General features: G+C 42.9%; 1 protein-coding gene across 2 annotated transcripts in view; it reads left to right on the top strand.

The window, feature by feature from the left end:
* Positions 1 to 4644: 4644 nt before the first annotated feature.
* Positions 4645 to 19156, top strand: part of PINX1 (PIN2 (TERF1) interacting telomerase inhibitor 1) — an 80685-nt gene continuing 66173 nt past the window's right edge. Inside the window, exons 1-4 of one of the 2 annotated variants that reach the window (XM_068552488.1) lie at positions 4645 to 4783; positions 9077 to 9186; positions 10766 to 10858; positions 12602 to 12680. In XM_068552488.1, the coding sequence (XP_068408589.1) occupies positions 4765 to 4783; positions 9077 to 9186; positions 10766 to 10858; positions 12602 to 12680 (301 nt within the window). In that variant the 5' untranslated portion in view covers positions 4645 to 4764. Of the gene's footprint in view, positions 4784 to 4823; positions 4997 to 9076; positions 9187 to 10765; positions 10859 to 12601; positions 12681 to 19156 lie in introns of those variants that run through there. The other variant, XM_068552489.1, reaches the window with a different exon arrangement.

Here is a 19156-nt window from a genome sequence, read left to right as displayed (position 1 = left end):
CGATGACTCAGCAATTGTACTCTTGCGCATTTATCGCAAGGCAATGGGTATTTATGCTCACACACGGGAATGTCTGTAATAATAGTTCAGAACTGGAAACAGCCCAGATATCTTACAACAGGTGGATGATGAAACAGTGATACATCCATACCTGGGAATGCTGCTCAGCAATAAAGAAGGTACAGACTGTTACACATGCGACAACTTGGATGAATCTACAGAGACCAAGACCATAGATGGCTGGCCTGCCTGCAAATACTGAAGATGTCATTTTAATCAGAAGAGAGTTGCAAAGCCATATGATTGACGTCTTCACATTTGAAGCTTCCCTCTCAGATATCTAGAAATTTCCACAGAGTTGCGTCACAGGCCAATGCCAGGCAGGGCTGCCCAAATGGAGCCAGACAGGTAGTTGTGGTGTCTGAGCACCTGGGGCAGGAGAGGTCCTCAAGAAATCAGGGACCAGAAAACCAAAGAAAGTCAAGCCAGGATCAAGAAGTGGGAGCCCAGAGGTCAAAGATCCCTCAAAGGGAAAGATTCAGAAGTAGGACCTGGAAAGCCACAGAGAATCAAGGTTGAGGGGAGTCTGAAGTAACATGGACTCGTGGCAGAGTCCACAGGCCCACAGGGGCCACTGCTGTACAGCTGGACATCATTCCCAATGGTTCCCTCTTCGTCCATCTCTGCCTCAGGAACACGCTAAAAGTGTCCAGTGGTTTCCAAAATGTTGACAGATTACTGTCACCTGTGCCTGTGACAGGTTTCTAGTGTGGCTTGGATTGAGTGGATAAGATGGAATTAAATTTCCAGGCAAGATATTTATGTTTGTTCCACCAGACAACACTTCTATAGGGAGCATGCATATTAATACATAGAATATATATATTTAAACTATTCTGATATAATAAAGAAGTAATGTGTTATTATGATTTAAAAGTCCTGATGATATACCAATATGTATTGCAGAAAATGAAAAGTCTTCCGTAATTCCTTTCCCCACTCCCCTGAAAATGCCTGTATTAACAGTTTGGCATATAGTCTCCCCCAGGTTTTCCATGCATATGCTAACGGTATATGTATGTATATGTAGACTATTATATTTACTTTTTATTTTTAAAAGTGGAATTAAAAAAAAAAATGGGGCTCCTACAGTTTTGTGAATGGTATTATTTACTTAATGGTATCTCTCATAACAAAGTTTTTTAAAAGAGACCAAATGTGAACGAACTCTGTGTAAGTAAAAGATGACCCTAAAACACTTAGAGATTTCCTTAAAATATCCCCTGATGTGAATATTTGTGCGCCATGATCATGGCCTCCTCTTTATAACCTCCTCAGTCAGCAGTGACCCTGGCTAGCTGGCTTAACAGGTCTACAGTTCCGAGGGGTTCTATGCCCAAAGGCAAGATTCCACGCCCCCACCCCCGCCGCCAGGAATCTCTCTCATCTGTTACTTTCACTGGAGAGATTAAGATGGTGGCCTTGGTGTGCAGTTAAAAAACAAAACTGTGTGCACTCAAATACAGACAGAGCCATTTCTCGAGTTCCTTCTCCACGCCAGACACTGTCCTCCACTACTTCAGAACTTCGTTTAAGACATTCATTAAATCACTTCATTTAATCAGCATCACAACCCTTTGAGGCAGGTACCAGCATTATCCTTATCAGATAGATGTGGAAAATGATGCACAGGACATTTAGTAAGCTGCCCAAGGTCAACAACTGGTACTCGGTAGGAGATGAGAGAGGAACGTGAAGAATAAGGATGGGGCAGATTTGGCCCAAGACCTGCCCGTAATTCTCAGGGTAAACAGCCATGGCTGCCTACAGTATTATAGTGCTGTAGCCCACAAGGTGTCCTCATGTGCTTTCTACTTAATTCTCCCAGCAACCCCATGGGATAGCAGATGAAGAATCAGAGAGCACACATAACTTGCAGGTGTCAGAGCCAGATCTGAACCCTGTAACTTTGGAGCTCATTCTGTTAATTACTGCACCAAGGAAAATCATGGTGGGGAGGATGGACCACGCGGACATAGCTCCCTGGGCTGTGCACTGCTTACCCAGAGAGCAGCAGAAGCCAGAAGGAAGATGCCAGAGGGGTCAGGGAGAGCCACAGTGAGCCTCGGGGAACCTCCTAGGGGATCCCAGGGTGTCCATCATCACTGCCACGGTGCAGTCCCTGCCTGACATGATGCTTTCCCACCCTCAGGACAGGGGTCCTCGGCCAGCAGCTCAGGGCTGGAAACCCTCTCACGTGGTGACTAAGTCAGCCCATCCTCCTTCATCATCCAACTCCAACCCTGTGTCTACTCATTCCCTTTGCAGGCATCTCCCTGCCCCCATCCCCATCACCCTCCCCACTACCACCTACAGTCCTAGAACTATCTCAAGACAGAGAGACTAAAGTGTCACCACCTTGCTCCAAAACTAGAGAAGGCTAACCTAAGACAATAAAGAAAACGATCATAAGGCAGTCAGGATATCAGATTTTTTTCCCTTTGATGCCATTAGGTGACTTGATCTCTGGACACGATTTTCCATTGTTGAGCTTTACAGATTTTGTGGAGGCTAAAGCTTGAAGTCATAACATTTTGATAGGGAGGATCAACAGAGGAGGAATTGCAGGCCAGAACTGCTGCCGGGGAGCCGGAAGGTGTTTCTGGACGAGGATCAAGAGAGAGTCTTCCCTGCACAAAGCAGTTGGCTAGGGTTTGTCTTCCTAGTTGAGCTTCGACAACAGACAAAGACTGCAAGAGAGGACAAGATAAACTACTCGGGAGGCCTGGAAGATGAGAGTCCTGAGTTGGTATTCACTGGCTTGTCGACTTAAGAGAAACAGTATCACCAACACATTCCCCTACTCAGAGGCATAAGCAACAGAAATGGGGTGGAGTTTAAAGCAGATGCAGGGGGAACAACCTGGCAAAACCAGACACCCCCCCCCCGCCCCCTCCCCCAGGATGGGTAAATAAATCTCAGCAAGACATCAAGCATCCATTTCTAGGGTACTGGATCGCAGGGTGGGTAGGTGCTTCTCAACTTGTGTTCCTCGTGGGGCCTGAGGAAGATTCGGTGAGGACCGCAGGAGAAATCCCCCAGGGAGAGATGAGCCTTCCACTCTCTGGGTTACAGCAACCGGATCGGATTAAAGTAATTCTCTGAAAGTCTCTTAGATTTGGAAATAATCTGAGATCATCCTTTTTTCATAGATTGAAACAGTGACATCAAAAGAGGTGAAATGACTTGCGCAAGGACTCACCCCAAGCTGGTAGCAGAATTTAGGCTCTGTCATGTTCTCTGACGGCTCCCCCCAACCCCACTCCGGCCCTGCATTGTATCACACTGGTGTCTCTTTAGGAATGAGCTAAATTAAACTGGCAAGATTCAGCTTTATTTCTTTTACAGATAAAATGTTAGTGATATATCTGGAATAGAATATAAAGATGTAATGCAACACATAAGAATTTCTTTCTGTGACTGTACAGAATGTGTAGCTAGCTTTTACAATTGTACGCATGTGAACGGTGTGGGGATGGGAGGGATGGACATGAGACTTACCAGAGCTATAGAAAAGAAGGAGGGCTTCCCCAGTGGCCCAGTGGTTAAGAAACCGCCTGCTAATGCAGGGAACTATGGGTTCGAGCCCTGGTCCGGGAAGATCCCACATGCCGCGGAGCAACTAAGCCCGTGCGCCACAACTACTGAGCCTGAGCTCTAGAGCCCGCGAGCCACAACTACTGAAGCCCATGTGCCTAGAGCACGCGCTCCGCAACAAGAGAAGCCACCGCAATGAGAAGCCCGCGCACCGCAATGAAGAGTAGCCCCCGCTCGCCGCAACTAGACAAAGCCGGCCTGCAGCAATGAAGACCCAACGCAGCCAAAAATAAATAAATTTATTAAAAAAAAAAAAAACAGCAGCAATCATCGGCCCCTGATATTGGTCTTTACTTGCTTGAAGGCAGGGGACTAGCACAGATGACTTACCTAAATACCTTCTTGGTTCGGTTCTTTGAAATATTTTGAAAGCGTTTATCACCATCACTTTATAAAGTGTTCTTCATAAAGCACTTTTCTTGAACAGGAAAAAAGAAAAGAGTATATTTTAACCTTGAGTTCACTCATACCTTTGGTTGTTTAATGGCTTGCTACACAAAGTAAGCCCATCATCATCCACGTCCTTGGAAGCTTGTTAGAAATGCAGAATCTCTGGCCCCATCCCAGACCTGCTGAACCAGAAACTGCATTTTTAACAAGATCCCCAGGTGATTCACCCAAACATTAAAGTTTGAGAAGTCCTGCTCTATGCGGGTCTGCCATGAGACTGAAGAATAAGATGGAATGTCTTACACTGAATCACCTTATTTTTAAAAGTGCAATATCTACTCCCAGCTGACAATTTAAAAATATCAAGATTCTGTAATTAAAAAAAAACTCCAAACTTAATAACAGTTCTTTTTAGTGGATGATCCTTATAGATGTTTCATAGACACACGGAATGCTGGAGTTGGAACAAACCTTGGAAACCGCTAGTCTACCCAGCATCCACCCAAATGCGGAGTCCCAGGCTTCCCGCGCCCCGCCCACTCGCCCGCTGCGCGGTCCAGGAGAGAGTCGCGCCTCACTGACGTCAGCAGCGGGCGCTCTCGCCGCTGCGATTCGCCGGGCGTGCGAGGCTAGTGCTTCTAGCTTCTCCGCGAGTCCGCCGAGCGGTAGCCACCGTTGCTCAGGTCCCGAGGCCTGCGGCGTCACAGGCTTGGCGACATGTCGATGCTGGCTGAGCGTGAGTGTTGGGCTCGGAGGCCCGACCGGGCGCGAGGGTGAAGGTTCCGGGTGACGCGGCGGCCGGACCGAGTGGCGGGGGGAACCAGTCGCCGGCGCACGGTGGGCCGGGGGATGCCGGGGCCCGGGGTCCCGGACGCCCTGCTCGGCTCGCCCTGGCTGCCGCGGAGATTTCCCAGCCCAGCCTTCCTCGAAAGTTAGCTGCGGTCTGCTGGTGAGAGACTGCAAGTGTCCATTTGGGACGCTTGTTCTCACGTTCAGACCCGAGCACGCGAGTGGTGGGTTCGAATGGGGGTTCGGACACCGGTTGTGGGAACCCGGCCTGGCTCTTTCACTTCCCCGGGCCTCAGCTTCCTCTGGTTAAAAAGAGGCGGTTGGGCCAGCAGAATCTCTTCAGTCAGTGAAATCCCGTTCTTGAAGGTGTATTGAATCAAGAAAAAGAAAAGCAAAGGGGTTAGAAGCGTCAAACACAAGAAGTGAGCGTTTTTTAGGGGAGGCGGGGCTAATGAGTGATTCTAAGTAAGACAGTGGCGGTTTTGACTTTGGTAGTTGGAATTACTAACACTCTACTATGGAAGGAATGTTGGCCTCAACGCCCCACCCTGCCTCAGTTTGCCTTTGACGTTTTCCATCACTTTGTGAAGTTCGTTAATTCCCTCCCTCTGGAGAGGCTGTTTAACTTCTGAGCGATACCTGTAGCTAAAGCTTCCGGCCACCAGATGGCAGTCGTGCCTTGGTCCTGAAAAGCCGGCCGGTATCTTTGAAAGTGTCTGGTGAGCGAGAAGCAGAAACAGCTGCTAAATTTTAACAGACCCAACAGACGCTACACAGGGATTCCATGAAATAAATGCTGTCGGCATCCTCTAATCTAAGGGGGTGGAGGAATGGGAACACAAAACGGAGTGGGTAAGGCACCATTCACATTTTACAGGGGCAGAAATTGAGGTTCAGAGGAAAGTAATTCACCCCAAGTTTATTGAGGTAGAAAGTGACAAAATTGATCTAGTTATCGCTATATCTTTACGTTCTTGTCACTAGGGTCAGCAGATTTCTATTGTTTTTTAAACAGGGACTTACAGAAAGGAGTATGTTTTACAGTGTGACCCTGTGGGCTCTATTTCTTCACCTGTATAACCAGTGTGGCTAAGATTTCTTGTGGTTTTAATATTGTTTGATGTATGCTTAGTTCAGCGTGCACTTGGGAACATTAGCCCTGGCTCTGCTATTCATTTATGTTTCTTTCCCTGAACAGTTTCTGTGGGGCTGTTAAAAACTTCTTTGATTATGTTCATTACTAGGTTTTCTTAAATCAATGAGATGGTGAACGTGAAAATAGCTCAAAGTATGAAATGATATACAGATGTGAAGTGCCATCTGTGGACATCAGCAACTCAAGCTGCATAATTTCATGAGAATATTTTCTGTTCTCTTCCCACCATGACTCCAAATTTTCAAATCTTTGACATTAGTAGTATATAATATTTTGTGTTTTTTAAAACAATTTGCTACATTAATGTCTATGGCATCCCTTATGATTAGATATTTGGGACTGGTGTTCTTATTTTAGAAATGAGAAAATAGAAGCATAGAAAAGTCCCAGTCTGCCATTTCACTACCTAGCAATTATTTTCTCTGATAGTTTATAAAATTGGGATAATTCTGTAGGTACAGTTTTATAACCTACTTTTTTCCCATAATTAACCTTAGTGAACATTTTCACTTCAGTAAGTATGCTAATTTCCTTTGTTTTCTCTTGCCATATGGACTATATTTTGTTTTCTTTCATCTTCTCCACAGTCACTTATCCCATTTTTGAAATCTAGTAGTTTTCTTTGTTTCTCAAAAACATTTTTTATCCTGCATTTCTCTAATTATCAAATATTATTTTATTGGTTCTCCCCTATGTCAGGTAAGGAATCTCGCTTACATAAACGTAAGAGAAGAATTTCATTTATCACTCTCACTTTTCAGTCCTTATTTAATTCAGAGTCTTAGACCCATATTTTATCAAGATACTACTTTTTTTCATAGACTCTTTTCAAGACCAGTTTTTGACAATTGCAGTTATTACATTTTCTAATCAAATGACAACACGATAGTTAATGGATTTCATTGCATTAAGATTTTATGCTGCAGTTTCTGTAACCTTGAATATGTCTTGAATAATATTTTAATAAGAATACATGGGTGATATATTTTTTGAGGTCTTGAATATGTGAAAGTGTCTTTGGGCAAAGAAAAAAAAAAATTTCTGTCCCTGGCTCTTGGAACTCAGCACACTTTTCAGAGTAAGCTGAATCCTGGCGTAAACCTTGTGGTATCAGGCCTGGCAGCTGTTGTGTGCAGGGCTGTTTATTGGGGTTACCCTGAAAGTATCCTATTAGATCTCCAGGTAGGAGGAGTCCCTGCTAGAGGATGGTTACCCCTGCGCCCCCGCCGTCATCCCAAAGAGTGATCGTGCAGATTCAGGGCACTCTACCCTGAGCGGAGCAGCCGCCCTACTCCGCTGGTTGAGGCTACCTGCCATCTCCCTGGGGAAGAGGAGCTGACCTCGCCGCCTCTCCAGTCTTGTGTCAGCACTAGCGTCCACTGTATAGACATTTGTGACATAAACTGTATGCCGTCTTTGTTGCAGCGGGTGGGTGCAGTCATTCTCAAAAATGTCTCCTTCATACAAGCCCCAGCCGGAGCCCCTGGCAGACACTACAGTAGAGACATGAGCTCTGACACACACCGGGAAGCAGCCTTACAGAGATCCTTGGTTAACAAGGCCCAGCTCGTATGCTGTTCATTAGCTGAGTACTTACTAGATAAGTAAAGCGGTAACTTAGTCACGTGTAGCATTTTGGGGTCACCTTTTTTCTGCAGAGCACTGTAAATTTGAGCCCAACTCGCTTTTCTTTGTAAGCAGTCTTTTTCTGCCTGTGTGCTAGTAAAGGTTTACTTATTTTTGCTAGGGTGTGGATAGTTGCAGGTCTCTCTATTGATTTTACATGCAGTACACTGAGCCTCTCTGACTGGAGGCTGCGTTATTTTTTTACTTGTTAGGAGACTGCCAAGGCGTGAGCAGCTGTTGACAGTGAGATACTCTGCTTCCATTGGTGCAGTAGGTGAATGATGGTGACACTTGACCTCCAAATTCCCCGCTTGGCCACAGTTTACTTTTGGGTTTCATATGCTTGTTTAATAAACTTTTGGAGTTCTTTCTCTCTGCCATAATTGTCCTTAAAACTATAGCGATAAACTTGAGTTTCTAATGGTCATTTATATACATTAAAAAAAAACCTTGTAGGGACTCAAAGCAGTTCCTTCAATTCAGTTATCTTCCTTTTTTTTTTTTTCTTTCCCCTTTTCTTGTCTCCTTTCTTCAGCCTTCCCTCCTTTTTCCTTTCTCAATCATTCATAAATTCATTCATGTTTTTCCTGAATGCTTGCTATGGGCAAAGTGTTTTTCACTTCTTGCAGTGAAGCATAAGAAAGAATAAGACATGGATGTGAGCCTTAAGGAGATTATGGCGTAATAGCAAACATAAGAGATGGATATAAACAGCCATAATAACAGAAGAATGTTAATTAAATGCCAAGAAAAGCAGCAGGTAATTTACTGTGTGAGTTCAGAGAAGGGGTCATATGGCTTTAGGGCGTTTCTGTGAGAAGGGATAATTAGTACCTGTAGGTTGTGTAGAGGGTGACTCTCCCCAAGATCATGACTCGTATGCTGTGGATTAAAAATATAAGCTTTGGAGTTGGTAGGACCTTGGTTTGTATAAAGGCTCTGTTTTTTGCTTGGGGGCATTAGGAACATTCTTTCTGTAGGTCTCAGATTTTCTCATCTGAAAAGTGCAGATCTCTCCTCATTGGGTTACTGTGAAAATTGAACCTGAGAATATATGGATGGCATTTGGCACTTAACGTATATATCTGTAATGACTGTTGCTGGTGATAGTGACACTGGTGTCACAGGTGCCTTAGGTTGCTGCCACTTGCTGAATTGGAAGGCCCAGCTGATGGTACATCATGTATTTCGATCTGTCACATTTGGGGGAATATTTTTATTTTAATCTTATAAGGTCAATTTGTATGTTCAGAATATACAGTTATTGGGGAAACCAGGATAAATGATCCAAGCTGATACTATCCCATTGATGCCAAATCTGATATCTGTATCTAATAAAACATAATGTTTGCTGTATTTATGCAAGTATCGTGTGTATGCATTAGGTATGTGTGTATTTGTGAGGTATTCTCCAGGTTTGAAAGATAAGCTGCTAATGAGATAATTTGTCATTTACAGGTCGGCGGAAGCAGAAGTGGGCTGTGGATCCAAGAAACACCGCGTGGAGTAATGATGACTCCAAGTTTGGCCAGAGGATGCTAGAGAAGATGGGGTGGTCTAAAGGAAAGGTATCTTGGAGAAGAGCAGAGAAGTTGGAGCCATGCAGAGAGATTTCAGATCAGGAGAATACATCTTCCTTAGGAGACTGGGAGAAATTTATTTTGGATCAATAAGGGGTTTTGGAGAAATAATTAAATTATAATGACCTTGTGATGATAGAGTTAGAACTGAACATAAACGTCAGCTGTCTTTGTTTATTGTTTAACCTGCTGTGATTTTCATAAATGGTGCCTTTTAATTAGTTGCATTGGAATCATACTTAACCATCAGAGTTTTATGTTGCTTAGAGTAAGATTTTATTCACCCTTAAAGCTAGACTACACATTTTCTCCTTTTTCTCACATTCCCTTTATTCCTGGCTCAAGTAGGACTTCTGCTGATATCTCTGCACTTAAACGGTTCTTGTCAAGGTCTTTAAAGATCTTGCCAAATCCAATGGATCCTTTTTTGTTCTCACATTACTTTATCCCTTAGCAGCATTGGATGTAATTGACTTGAAGTACCTTGAAATACCACTGTCTTGGCTTCCACAATACTGCCCTCTCTCCCGGTTTTTCGTTCTACCTTACCAGCCACTGCTAAATTTTTGTTGCTGGCTCTTCCTCCTCTAGACTTTTGAGCTTTGGAATTCCTTGGGGTTCAGCCCTAGGCCCTTCTCTGTCCTCATCTCAAGTAGATCATTTTTATTATAAAACTCTTGATCCCCCCCACCCCACAAATCTTTTTCTTCTCAAGTTTTCCCCACTTTTGCAAATAGCACCCTATCAACTTACTCAAACCAGAAACCTGGGAGTCATGCTTGATTCCTTGACCTCTCTCACTTCCCGAATCCCCAGTCATCATTCCTCTCTATCCGGGGCCCCATCCTGGACCAACCACCACCATTTTTTGCCCTGATCAACGCAGCAGCCTCTCAGCTGCCTCCCTGCCTCCCTTCTTTTCCTCCTCTGGGCCATTTGCCATACAGCAGCCATAACGAGCTTTTAAAATACAGAAATTAGATCATGTCATTCCTTTGCTTACAAGTTCGGTGGTTTCCCATTGTTTTAAAACATAATATCCAAATTCTCCCCATAACTTCCAAGGTCCTTAAGGTCTGGCCCCTTTGTATCATCTTATTTTGTCTCCATCCACTGTGCTGGAGCCACCTTGGGTGCCATTTAGTACACCAGGTGCTCTGGGACACTTTACAGATGAGTGTTAATGATGCGGGGGACTTGGAGTCCCCTTCCTCAGTGTTGTTTTGTAAAATTACTTAAGGGAAAGCACCACAGACTCTAATGCCTCTGATGGGCTTCCGTTAGTTTGGCAGTAGCGCTCCGCTTTTGAGCATCAGAGAAAGGCATGTTCTCCTTACTGTTTCCGTGGTCCTTGAAGTGGGTCACAGGTTGAAGGATTGGCATTCATTATTGTAAGTGCATCCTTGGTATTACAGAATCTTGTAAGAATCCATTAGACTGTGTCCTCTTTGAGGACAAGGATAATGCCTCCTAGATGTTTAGTGATTAATCAAACAGTTGATGAAGGAAGAGAGGTATTTTTATACCTGATAAAAATGCTAACTCTCTTTGTGTTTAATCTCCACAGGGTTTAGGAGCTCAGGAGCAAGGAGCCACAGATCATATTAAAGTTCAAGTTAAAAATAACCACCTGGGACTAGGAGCTGCGATCAGTAACGAAGTGAGCGACAGCGTCTGCTGGGGGTTTTCCTTGCACAATGGATGTTTTTGTCAGTGTACAAAATTTAATCCAGTCAAACTGATTTTTCAGTTTTAAGCTGTTCAAGCGTGTATCCTACATGTTTTAGATAACTAAGGAGCCCGTAACTAAGCTGCTGGGCATCTGTAACGTGTCATCGTTTTGCCTCATTGCCCTACGGGATTCTTTACTTGCTTATGCATAAGAAATCCAAAGTAGCTTTATTGCTGAACTTTGCAAAAAGTATTCTTTTTAAAGAAATATTCATTTCAGGACAGAGGGGAATTTTCATCTTTACCTGCGTTGTAATATTAGCTTATATTGTTAAAATTGGTGGCATTTCATTTTGGAAATACTGAAAGAAAGTGGTATTCTTTTCCTGTCCCGTTGTCTGTTTCTGACTGTTGGTGTATAGCACTTGAATTTATTCACATTTCCCCTAAAACACTGACACTTTGAAAATATGACCCTGTAATTAAAAGTTCATGGCTTACCCTGCCTTTCATTTTCAATATCATTGCTCACTGTAGAAAGGATCTAAACCGAAAGCTTTGTTCTTACATTTTTGCAGCCAACAGAATCTGGTAGGAAATCTGGGGAATTACTTAAGGTAAACTGGGTTACATTGCTTAGTTCAATAGCACAGAGTAGTGGACTGGAGCAGCTAAAATTGTTTGGGCTAACAGCTAAAATCTTAAACCACTGAAGGAAGGGTTTAACCTATACATGTTGTCAAATCATCATGTTGTACACCTAAAACTAATATAATGTTATATGTCAACTATATCTCAATAAACTGGAAAAAAATGGCGGGGGAAAGTTCTATTTCTGAGGACAAAATCCAAGACCAGTACTTCAAAATGTTTGAAATGGCACACACTTACTAGATGGAATGTTTAGCAATATCGTTTATTTTCATCAATTAATAGACACAGCTTGGACAATTTTAAAAAAAGAGTTTATGTAAGGTTGATTTTGAAGGTAGTTTTTGAGAGGTGGATATACAGATATACTTAACTTTTTAGGAGAAGCATTGCCTGGTAAACCTATTCAATATACCTTAACCTTAAGCATTCTTTAAAAAGTATGCATGAGGCAAGTTCCCGAATTGAAACCCTGCTCCCCGCAGGTTGATATTGTTTTGGAGATGTTCATTCTCTTTTAAAGCCAGGTCGTCTTTGTTATGATGAGCTTATTAACTGAGCCCCTTGTAAACGGGTGCTGACGGATTCAGGGGAGCTGAGGTCCTTCTTGCTCCCGTCCCCACTGCTGTTTTCTGAAATTGGGGTGGAAGCAAGCAAGCAGAATTGGGCAAAAGATTTTCAGCTCAAATGAGCAGAGGAGAGAGCCCTCAAATCTGCCACTGCTTTCTTCCTTTGACCTGCATAATTTCCCATAGTGAGAAAAAAAATATTTTATTTTGCTTTATTTTAACATTTAGCACACAGGTTGCCTGTTGATTATTTGACTGTAAGTTGACTTGATAAGTCATCTACATTTGAAATCAGGGCTTAAGCTTCCAAGATCCTCATTTTTAATAATGATATAGATAAATTACATTTCAAATTTATACTATTTCTTTTTCATTCACATTTATAAATAATATTTTGGTGAAACATTTAAAAATTCACATTAACTACCAGATTTCCCTGATTCCAATATATATCTTATCTCAGCTTAGGTAAACTCCAGGCTTGTCTCTAATTGAGTTTTTGGTATTTTCAGGACAACTGGATTGCTCATCAAGATGATTTTAACCAGCTTCTGGCTGAACTGAACACTTGCCATGGGCAGGAAACAGCAGGTAAGGAAACTTTGCTTTTTATCCATTAGGCTTATAGAAGACATAATCTCAATCTAAGATATTTTTATCAACTCTTTTTACTGTAAGCATCCTATATCTGAAAGTTAATTGATTGTAGCTATCACAAATAGTCATTTCTGTTTATGTTTTAGGGGTATTCTCATTGAATTAACCTTAGTCATAAGCAAACACTTTTTTCCCCATTAAGAGTTTGAGAATGACAAGATAAAGCTTTTATTCAGTTTACATTTCTCTGTTGCCTTTCCCTTATCCCAGCCTGACAATGTCCGGGGTCCCGCAGTTCTGGCCTTGGCCCTCTCTCATATTTCCTTGGCCCTGGCTGTCTTCTTATGCCCTCCGGTCTCACGGGGCGATGTGTGGTGACCACTGCCACACTTCCCTCTACTCCTTCACCCTCTCTCCTGAACGCCCTGCTCAGTGTCTTCATTCAGGGTGTTGTCGACTCCTGGCACCTAGCAGGTCCAGACTCCAGTTTTGTACCTCCCCCACCTGCACCCTGCAAACTGTTTGACACCCATACCCCACAGACTGTTTTCTCCACCATCTTCCCCATTTCAGTTGATGTCAACTTCATCCTTCCAGCTGTTCCGGCCAAAGAACAGCTGTGTCCACTAGGAGATTTTGTTGGTTCTACCTTTAAAATATATTCAGACCCTGACTGCTCCATGTCACCTGCACGGTAACCAGCATGGTCTGAGCAGCTGTTATCTCTTGTCTGGATTATTGCAGGTGCCTCTAAAGCCAGTTTTCTCCGCCATGGCACTGCTGACGTTTCGGGCTAGATAATTCTTTGCTGTGAGGCATGTTGTGTGCATTTTAGGATGATGGGCAGCATCCCTGACCTCTACCCCCAAGATGCCACTAGCACCCCCTCCCCCTAGTTGTCGCAACCGAACATATCTCCAGATCGTGCCAAGTGTCCCCTGGGCAGAATGCCCGGACAGGGAGCTGCCGCTCTGACTTGATGTTTCTCCGTCGCGCGTGCACTCCTCCAGTGCGTTCTCAGCCTCACAGCCAGAGGGACGCTTCTAAAGTGCTGCTCCTGCTCGGAGCCCGCCGTTGGCTCCTCCTTTCTGCTCAGGATAAGAGCCGGAGCCCCTGCAGCGGACTTGCAGCCCCACACAATATGGACCCTCTCCCTTTCTGACTTTGTCTCCTACCCTCCCCCTTCTTACCAGTTCCATCCTGACCACACCGACTCCTGTACCGGTTTCTGAATACACCAAGCGTGCTCCTGCCTTGGGGTTTCGCACTAGCTCCTCCCTCTCTCTAGAACACTCTTACCCCAGGTAGCTTCTGTGCACCTTCTCAACAAGGTCCATACTCAGTTGCCAATTTAAAACTGCATCCTGTTCCTCAGTTCCGTTTTTGGAAGTCAATTGAAAATTGGTAAGAAATAGCAGCATGAGAATATTATCGAGAAACATGGAGTAAGGAAAATGAGAAGAACCAGCTAAGAGTGCGGGGTCAGGGGACGGGGCAGGGAGTTGCTGCACTTTTTGTTAACAGCTTTGTTGAGGTGTAATTCACATGCCATTACCATTCACCCATTTACAGTGTGCAGTTCAACGGCTTTTAGTATATTCAGAGTTGTCACCAGAGCCAGTTATGAAACATTTCATCACCCCCAAAAGAAACTCTGTACCGAGTAGTATTCATTCCCCACTTCCCCCAACCACCCTAGGCAACCATTGATTTACTTTCTGTCTCTAAAGATTTGCCTATTCTGAAATCAAAACTGCAATGAGGTATCACCTCACACCAGTCAGAATGGCCATCATCAAAAAGTTTACAAACAGTAAATGCTGGAGAGGGTGTGGAGAAAAGGGAACCCTCTTGCACTGTCGGTGGGAATGTAAATGGATACAGCCACTATGGAGAACAGTATGGAGGTTCCTTAAAAAACTAAAAATAGAACTACCATACGACCCAGCAATCCCACTACTGGGCATATACCCTGAGAAAACCATAATTCGAACAGATACATGCACCCCAATGTTCACAGCAGCACTATTTACAATAGCCAGGACATGGAAGCAACCTAAATGTCCATGACAGATGAATGGATAAAGAAGATGTGGCACATATATTCAGTGGAATATTACTCAGCCATAAAAAGGAACGAAATTGAGTTATTTGTAGTGAGGTGGATGGACCTAGAGTCTGTCATACAGAGTGAAGTAAGTCAGAAAGAGAAAAACAAATACCGTATGCTAACACACGTATATGGAATCTAAAGAAAAAAAAAGTTTCTGAAGAAACTAGGGGCAGGACAGGAATAAAGATGCAGACATAGAGAATGGACTTGAGGACACGGGTAGGGGGAAGGGGAAGCTGGGGCGAAGTGAGAGAGTGGCATGGACTTATATACACTACCAAACGTAAAATAGATAGCTAGTGGGAAGCAGCCGCATAGCACAGGGAGATCAGCTCGGTGCTTTGTGACCACCTGAGGGGTGGGATAGGGAGGGTGGGAGGGGGACGCAAGAGGGAGGAGATATGGGGATATATGTATACGTATAGCTGATTCACTTTGTTATAAAGCAGAAACTAACACACCATTGTAAAGCAATTATACTCCAATAAAGGTGTTAAAAAAAAAAAGAGATTTGCCTATTCTGGGCATTTCATATAAATGGAATCATGCAACATGGGTCTTTTGTGACTGGTTTCTTTCACTTAGCATAGTGTTTTCAAGGTTCATCCTTGTTATAGTATGTATCAGTACTTCACTCCTTTTTATTGCCACATAATAGTCCACTGTATGGATATTCTACGGTTTATCTGTTCATCAGTTGAAGGACATTGGGTTTTTTCCACTTTTTGTCTATCTTGAATAATGCAGCTTTGAACATTAGCATACAAGTTTTTGTGTGGACATATAATTTAATTTCTCTTGGGTTTATACTTAGAATGGAGTTGCTGGGTGATACCAGCAGTGTATGAGGGCTTTAATTTTTCTGTATCTCAGCCAACACTTTCTATTATCTGTCTTTTTGATTATAGCCATGCTAGTTGGTGGGAGTGGTATCTAAGTTTGGTTTTGATTTGCATTTCTATAATGGCTAATGATGCTGAACATCTTTTCACATGATTATTGACCATTTGTGTGTCTTCTTTGAAGAAGTATCTATTCAGATTTTTTGCCCATTTTTAAACTGTGCTATGTGTCTTTATGGTTGACTTGTAAGGATTTTTAATATATTCCAGGTACAAGTCTTTTATCAGACATATGATTTGCAAATATTTTCTCCAGTTCTGTGGGTTGTCTTTTCACTTTCTTGAGGGTGTCATTTGAAGACTAAGGATACAGAAATAGATAAAAAGACTCATTCCCCCTGTGAAGAAACTTCAAATCTAGTGTGAGAGAAAGAAATGAAATAAATACCAAAATAACTAGATTCCCCAATTTTTTTCAGTTCCTGAATAGTTGAGAGACAGTAGCAAAGATATGAGGGATTTATTTGAAAATTTATCCAAATCTCTTTGTTTCCTAAGCTTTTTCTTTCCCATCAGGTATTCATAAGTTTGCATTATTGATGACTTTAGGTGGCTTCTAATACACAGGTTTGGATACTGAATGTGCTGTTGGGTTTAATAAAGTAGACACGGCTGAAGAAAGTGTAGACCATAGATTAGAAGATAGTATCCATAATGCAGGTGTGAAAGACGAAACGATGGAAATATGGAATAGAGGTTTAGATGGAGGATAAAGTGAGAAAATCTAATATCTAATAAAAGTTCAGCAGCACAAGAAGAGAGAGAATGGAACAGAGGCAAAATTTAAGGAGATAAGGGCTGAAGACCGCCTAGAACTGGTGATAAAGCAAATCCACAGATTCAGAAAATTGAGAGAATCCATGCAGATTACATTAAAAGTCTCTACTTGCAAATGTAATAACAGATGTGACAACATAGCATCATGGCAGAACAGCATACACACACACACAAAAGAGAGAGAAGATTCTTAATGCAGCCAGAGACAATATGCTTATTATCTTCAAAGAAGCAACAGTTATATATGAAAGCAGAGTTCTTAACAATGGGAGCCAAAGACATTGGAGTAATATATTGAGGGAAATATAACTGGCGACCTAGACCTTTACATTCAGCAAATATGTCTTTCAAGAATAAATTTTCAGATAAAAAGTTTACCACCAGTAGGCCGTAAATAAAGGAAATTTTCAAGGATGTACATCCTTCAGTCAGAAGGAAAGAATACTTAAAACACTATCTGTAGTATCCCCAAACTGGCAATAACCCAGATGTCCGCCAACAATAGAATGGAAAAGTAGACTGCCACATTTGTACGTACAAAGAAATGAAGAATAAAGTACAGTTACATGTGAGAGTATAGGGCAGGGTTTGGCAGACTTTCCACAAAGGGCCGGATAGAGATATTCTGCAGACCAAAGCGTCTCTGTCACAACTACTTGGCTGTTGGAGTATGAAAGCAGCAAGAGATGATATATAAACAAATGGATGTGGCCATGTTCCCATAGAACTTTATTTACAAAAGTAGGTGGTGGGCCGGATTTGGTCCACAGGCTGTAGTTTGCTTCTGGTGTCGAAGACTCATTAACTCAATGTTGACTGAAAGAAGTGGGACACATAACATGCAGTGTGATTCCACTTACATAGAACTTCAAATGGAATGCAGAAATCTGATATTTAGGTACTAGACTTGGGTGGTAAAGTTATTTTGTTACTTTGTTATAACAAAGTTATTTTGTTATAACTTTGTTATAAAGTTACTCGTGGTAGAAATGAGTACTCTACTATGAAAGTCACAATAGTGATTACCTTTGGGGAGGGGGAGGGGTTTGGGATTGAGAAGGGGCTGATGGGGAACTCCTGGGCTGATATTCTTGTTCTGTTTCTTGACCCAGTTGGTAGTTACACAGGTATGTGAGTACATTGTGCTTTATGCACTTTCTATGGCTATTACCCCCTCTCCCCCCAGAATGGTTAAAACCAGAACGAAAAGCAAGGGGAAGGGTGGTTATCCCAAAAATCATGGTAATGGTTACTGTTAGGACAGTGGTTCTCAACTGCGGATGATTTTGCCTCCCATGGGATATTTCACAATATCTGTGGACATTTTTGGTGATCACAACTGGGGGGATGTTCCTGACATCTGGTCGGGAGAGGCCAGAGATGCAGCTAAACATCCTATTGATACAATGCACAGCACAGCTGTGTGTCTCCTCCTTGCCCTGAACAAATAATCATTCAGCCCCAAATGCAATAGTTCCGAGGCTGAGAACCCCTGTTATAGAAGGAAGAGGCACAGGGGTGCAGGATGCTTCTAGATGCAGGTAGTGTTCTGTTTCTAACCCTGGAGGGGTTTGCTTTATAACTAATTGTACAGACTTCAAGTACTCCTATGTATGGTGATGTTTGTGGCGATGAGAGTTTCCTGAAAATTGCATGGGCCCTTTTCTGGAGGTAAAACATGGCAAGTGTAATTTATGTCATGTTAAACCTGTAATGAAGGTTAACTAAAGAGTACAGATGCAACAATTTGAATATCAGGAATCAACATCTACCTTAATGAAAATCTGGTGTTGTCTAAATGGCCATCACTTTTCGTAAACAGGTTCAATGACATGATTAAGGTGTCAGACTTGAGGTGGCCTTTACTGTGACATCGTCATGGAGGCAGAAGCTCTTGAGTCTGGGTTCTTTTACCTAGAGGCATTCACAGGTTCGTTCTTTTTTTTTTTATAAATTTATTTTATTTTTATTTATTTATTATTTTTGGCTGTGTTGGGTCTTCGTTGCTGCACGCGGGCTTTCTCTAGTTGCGGCGAGCGGGGTCTCTTCGTTGCAGTGCACGGGCTTCTTAATGTGGTGGCTTCGCTTGTTGCGGAGCACAGGTTCAAGGCACGCGGGCTTCAGTAGATGCAGCACGTGGGCTCAGTAGTTGTGGCTCACGGGCTCTAGAGCGCAGGATCAGTAGTTGTGGTGCACGGGTTTAGTTGCTCTGCGGCATGTGGGATCTTCCCGGACCAGGGCTCGAACCCGTGTCCCCTGCTTTGGCAGGCGGATTCTTAACCACTGTGCCACCAGGGAAGCCCCACACGTTCATTCTTGAACAGGGAAAATTCTCACCTTGTTTGGTATTATAACTTTCTCCTTTGATGTACTGAGTTAGAGAATACTTTGTAACTTTTCAGGTGATAGGGATGCCCAGAAATTATCACACCAGGATTCCATAAAGGAAGGAGCTATGAGATTCATTTTTGGAGCTGTGGAAAAGAGAAAGCAGATTTTTGAGCAGTTTGCTTTTGAGATTTGACAGTGATAGCTGGAAAGTTACTTTTTTCCAATTTGATGGTATCGTGATTACTGTTTGCTAACTGAGAAATGCCCTTGTAATAGTCATGAAAACCCTGGTTCGGGACAGGTCCCTTGGTGCTGACTGCCCAGGCTGAGCACAGTCACCGCAGCCG

This window comes from Eschrichtius robustus, chromosome 10, assembly GCF_028021215.1.
Source record: "Eschrichtius robustus isolate mEscRob2 chromosome 10, mEscRob2.pri, whole genome shotgun sequence".
In the NCBI taxonomy this organism is placed as follows: Eukaryota; Metazoa; Chordata; class Mammalia; order Artiodactyla; family Eschrichtiidae; genus Eschrichtius; species Eschrichtius robustus.
This window is presented reverse-complemented; position numbering and strand designations above follow the sequence as displayed.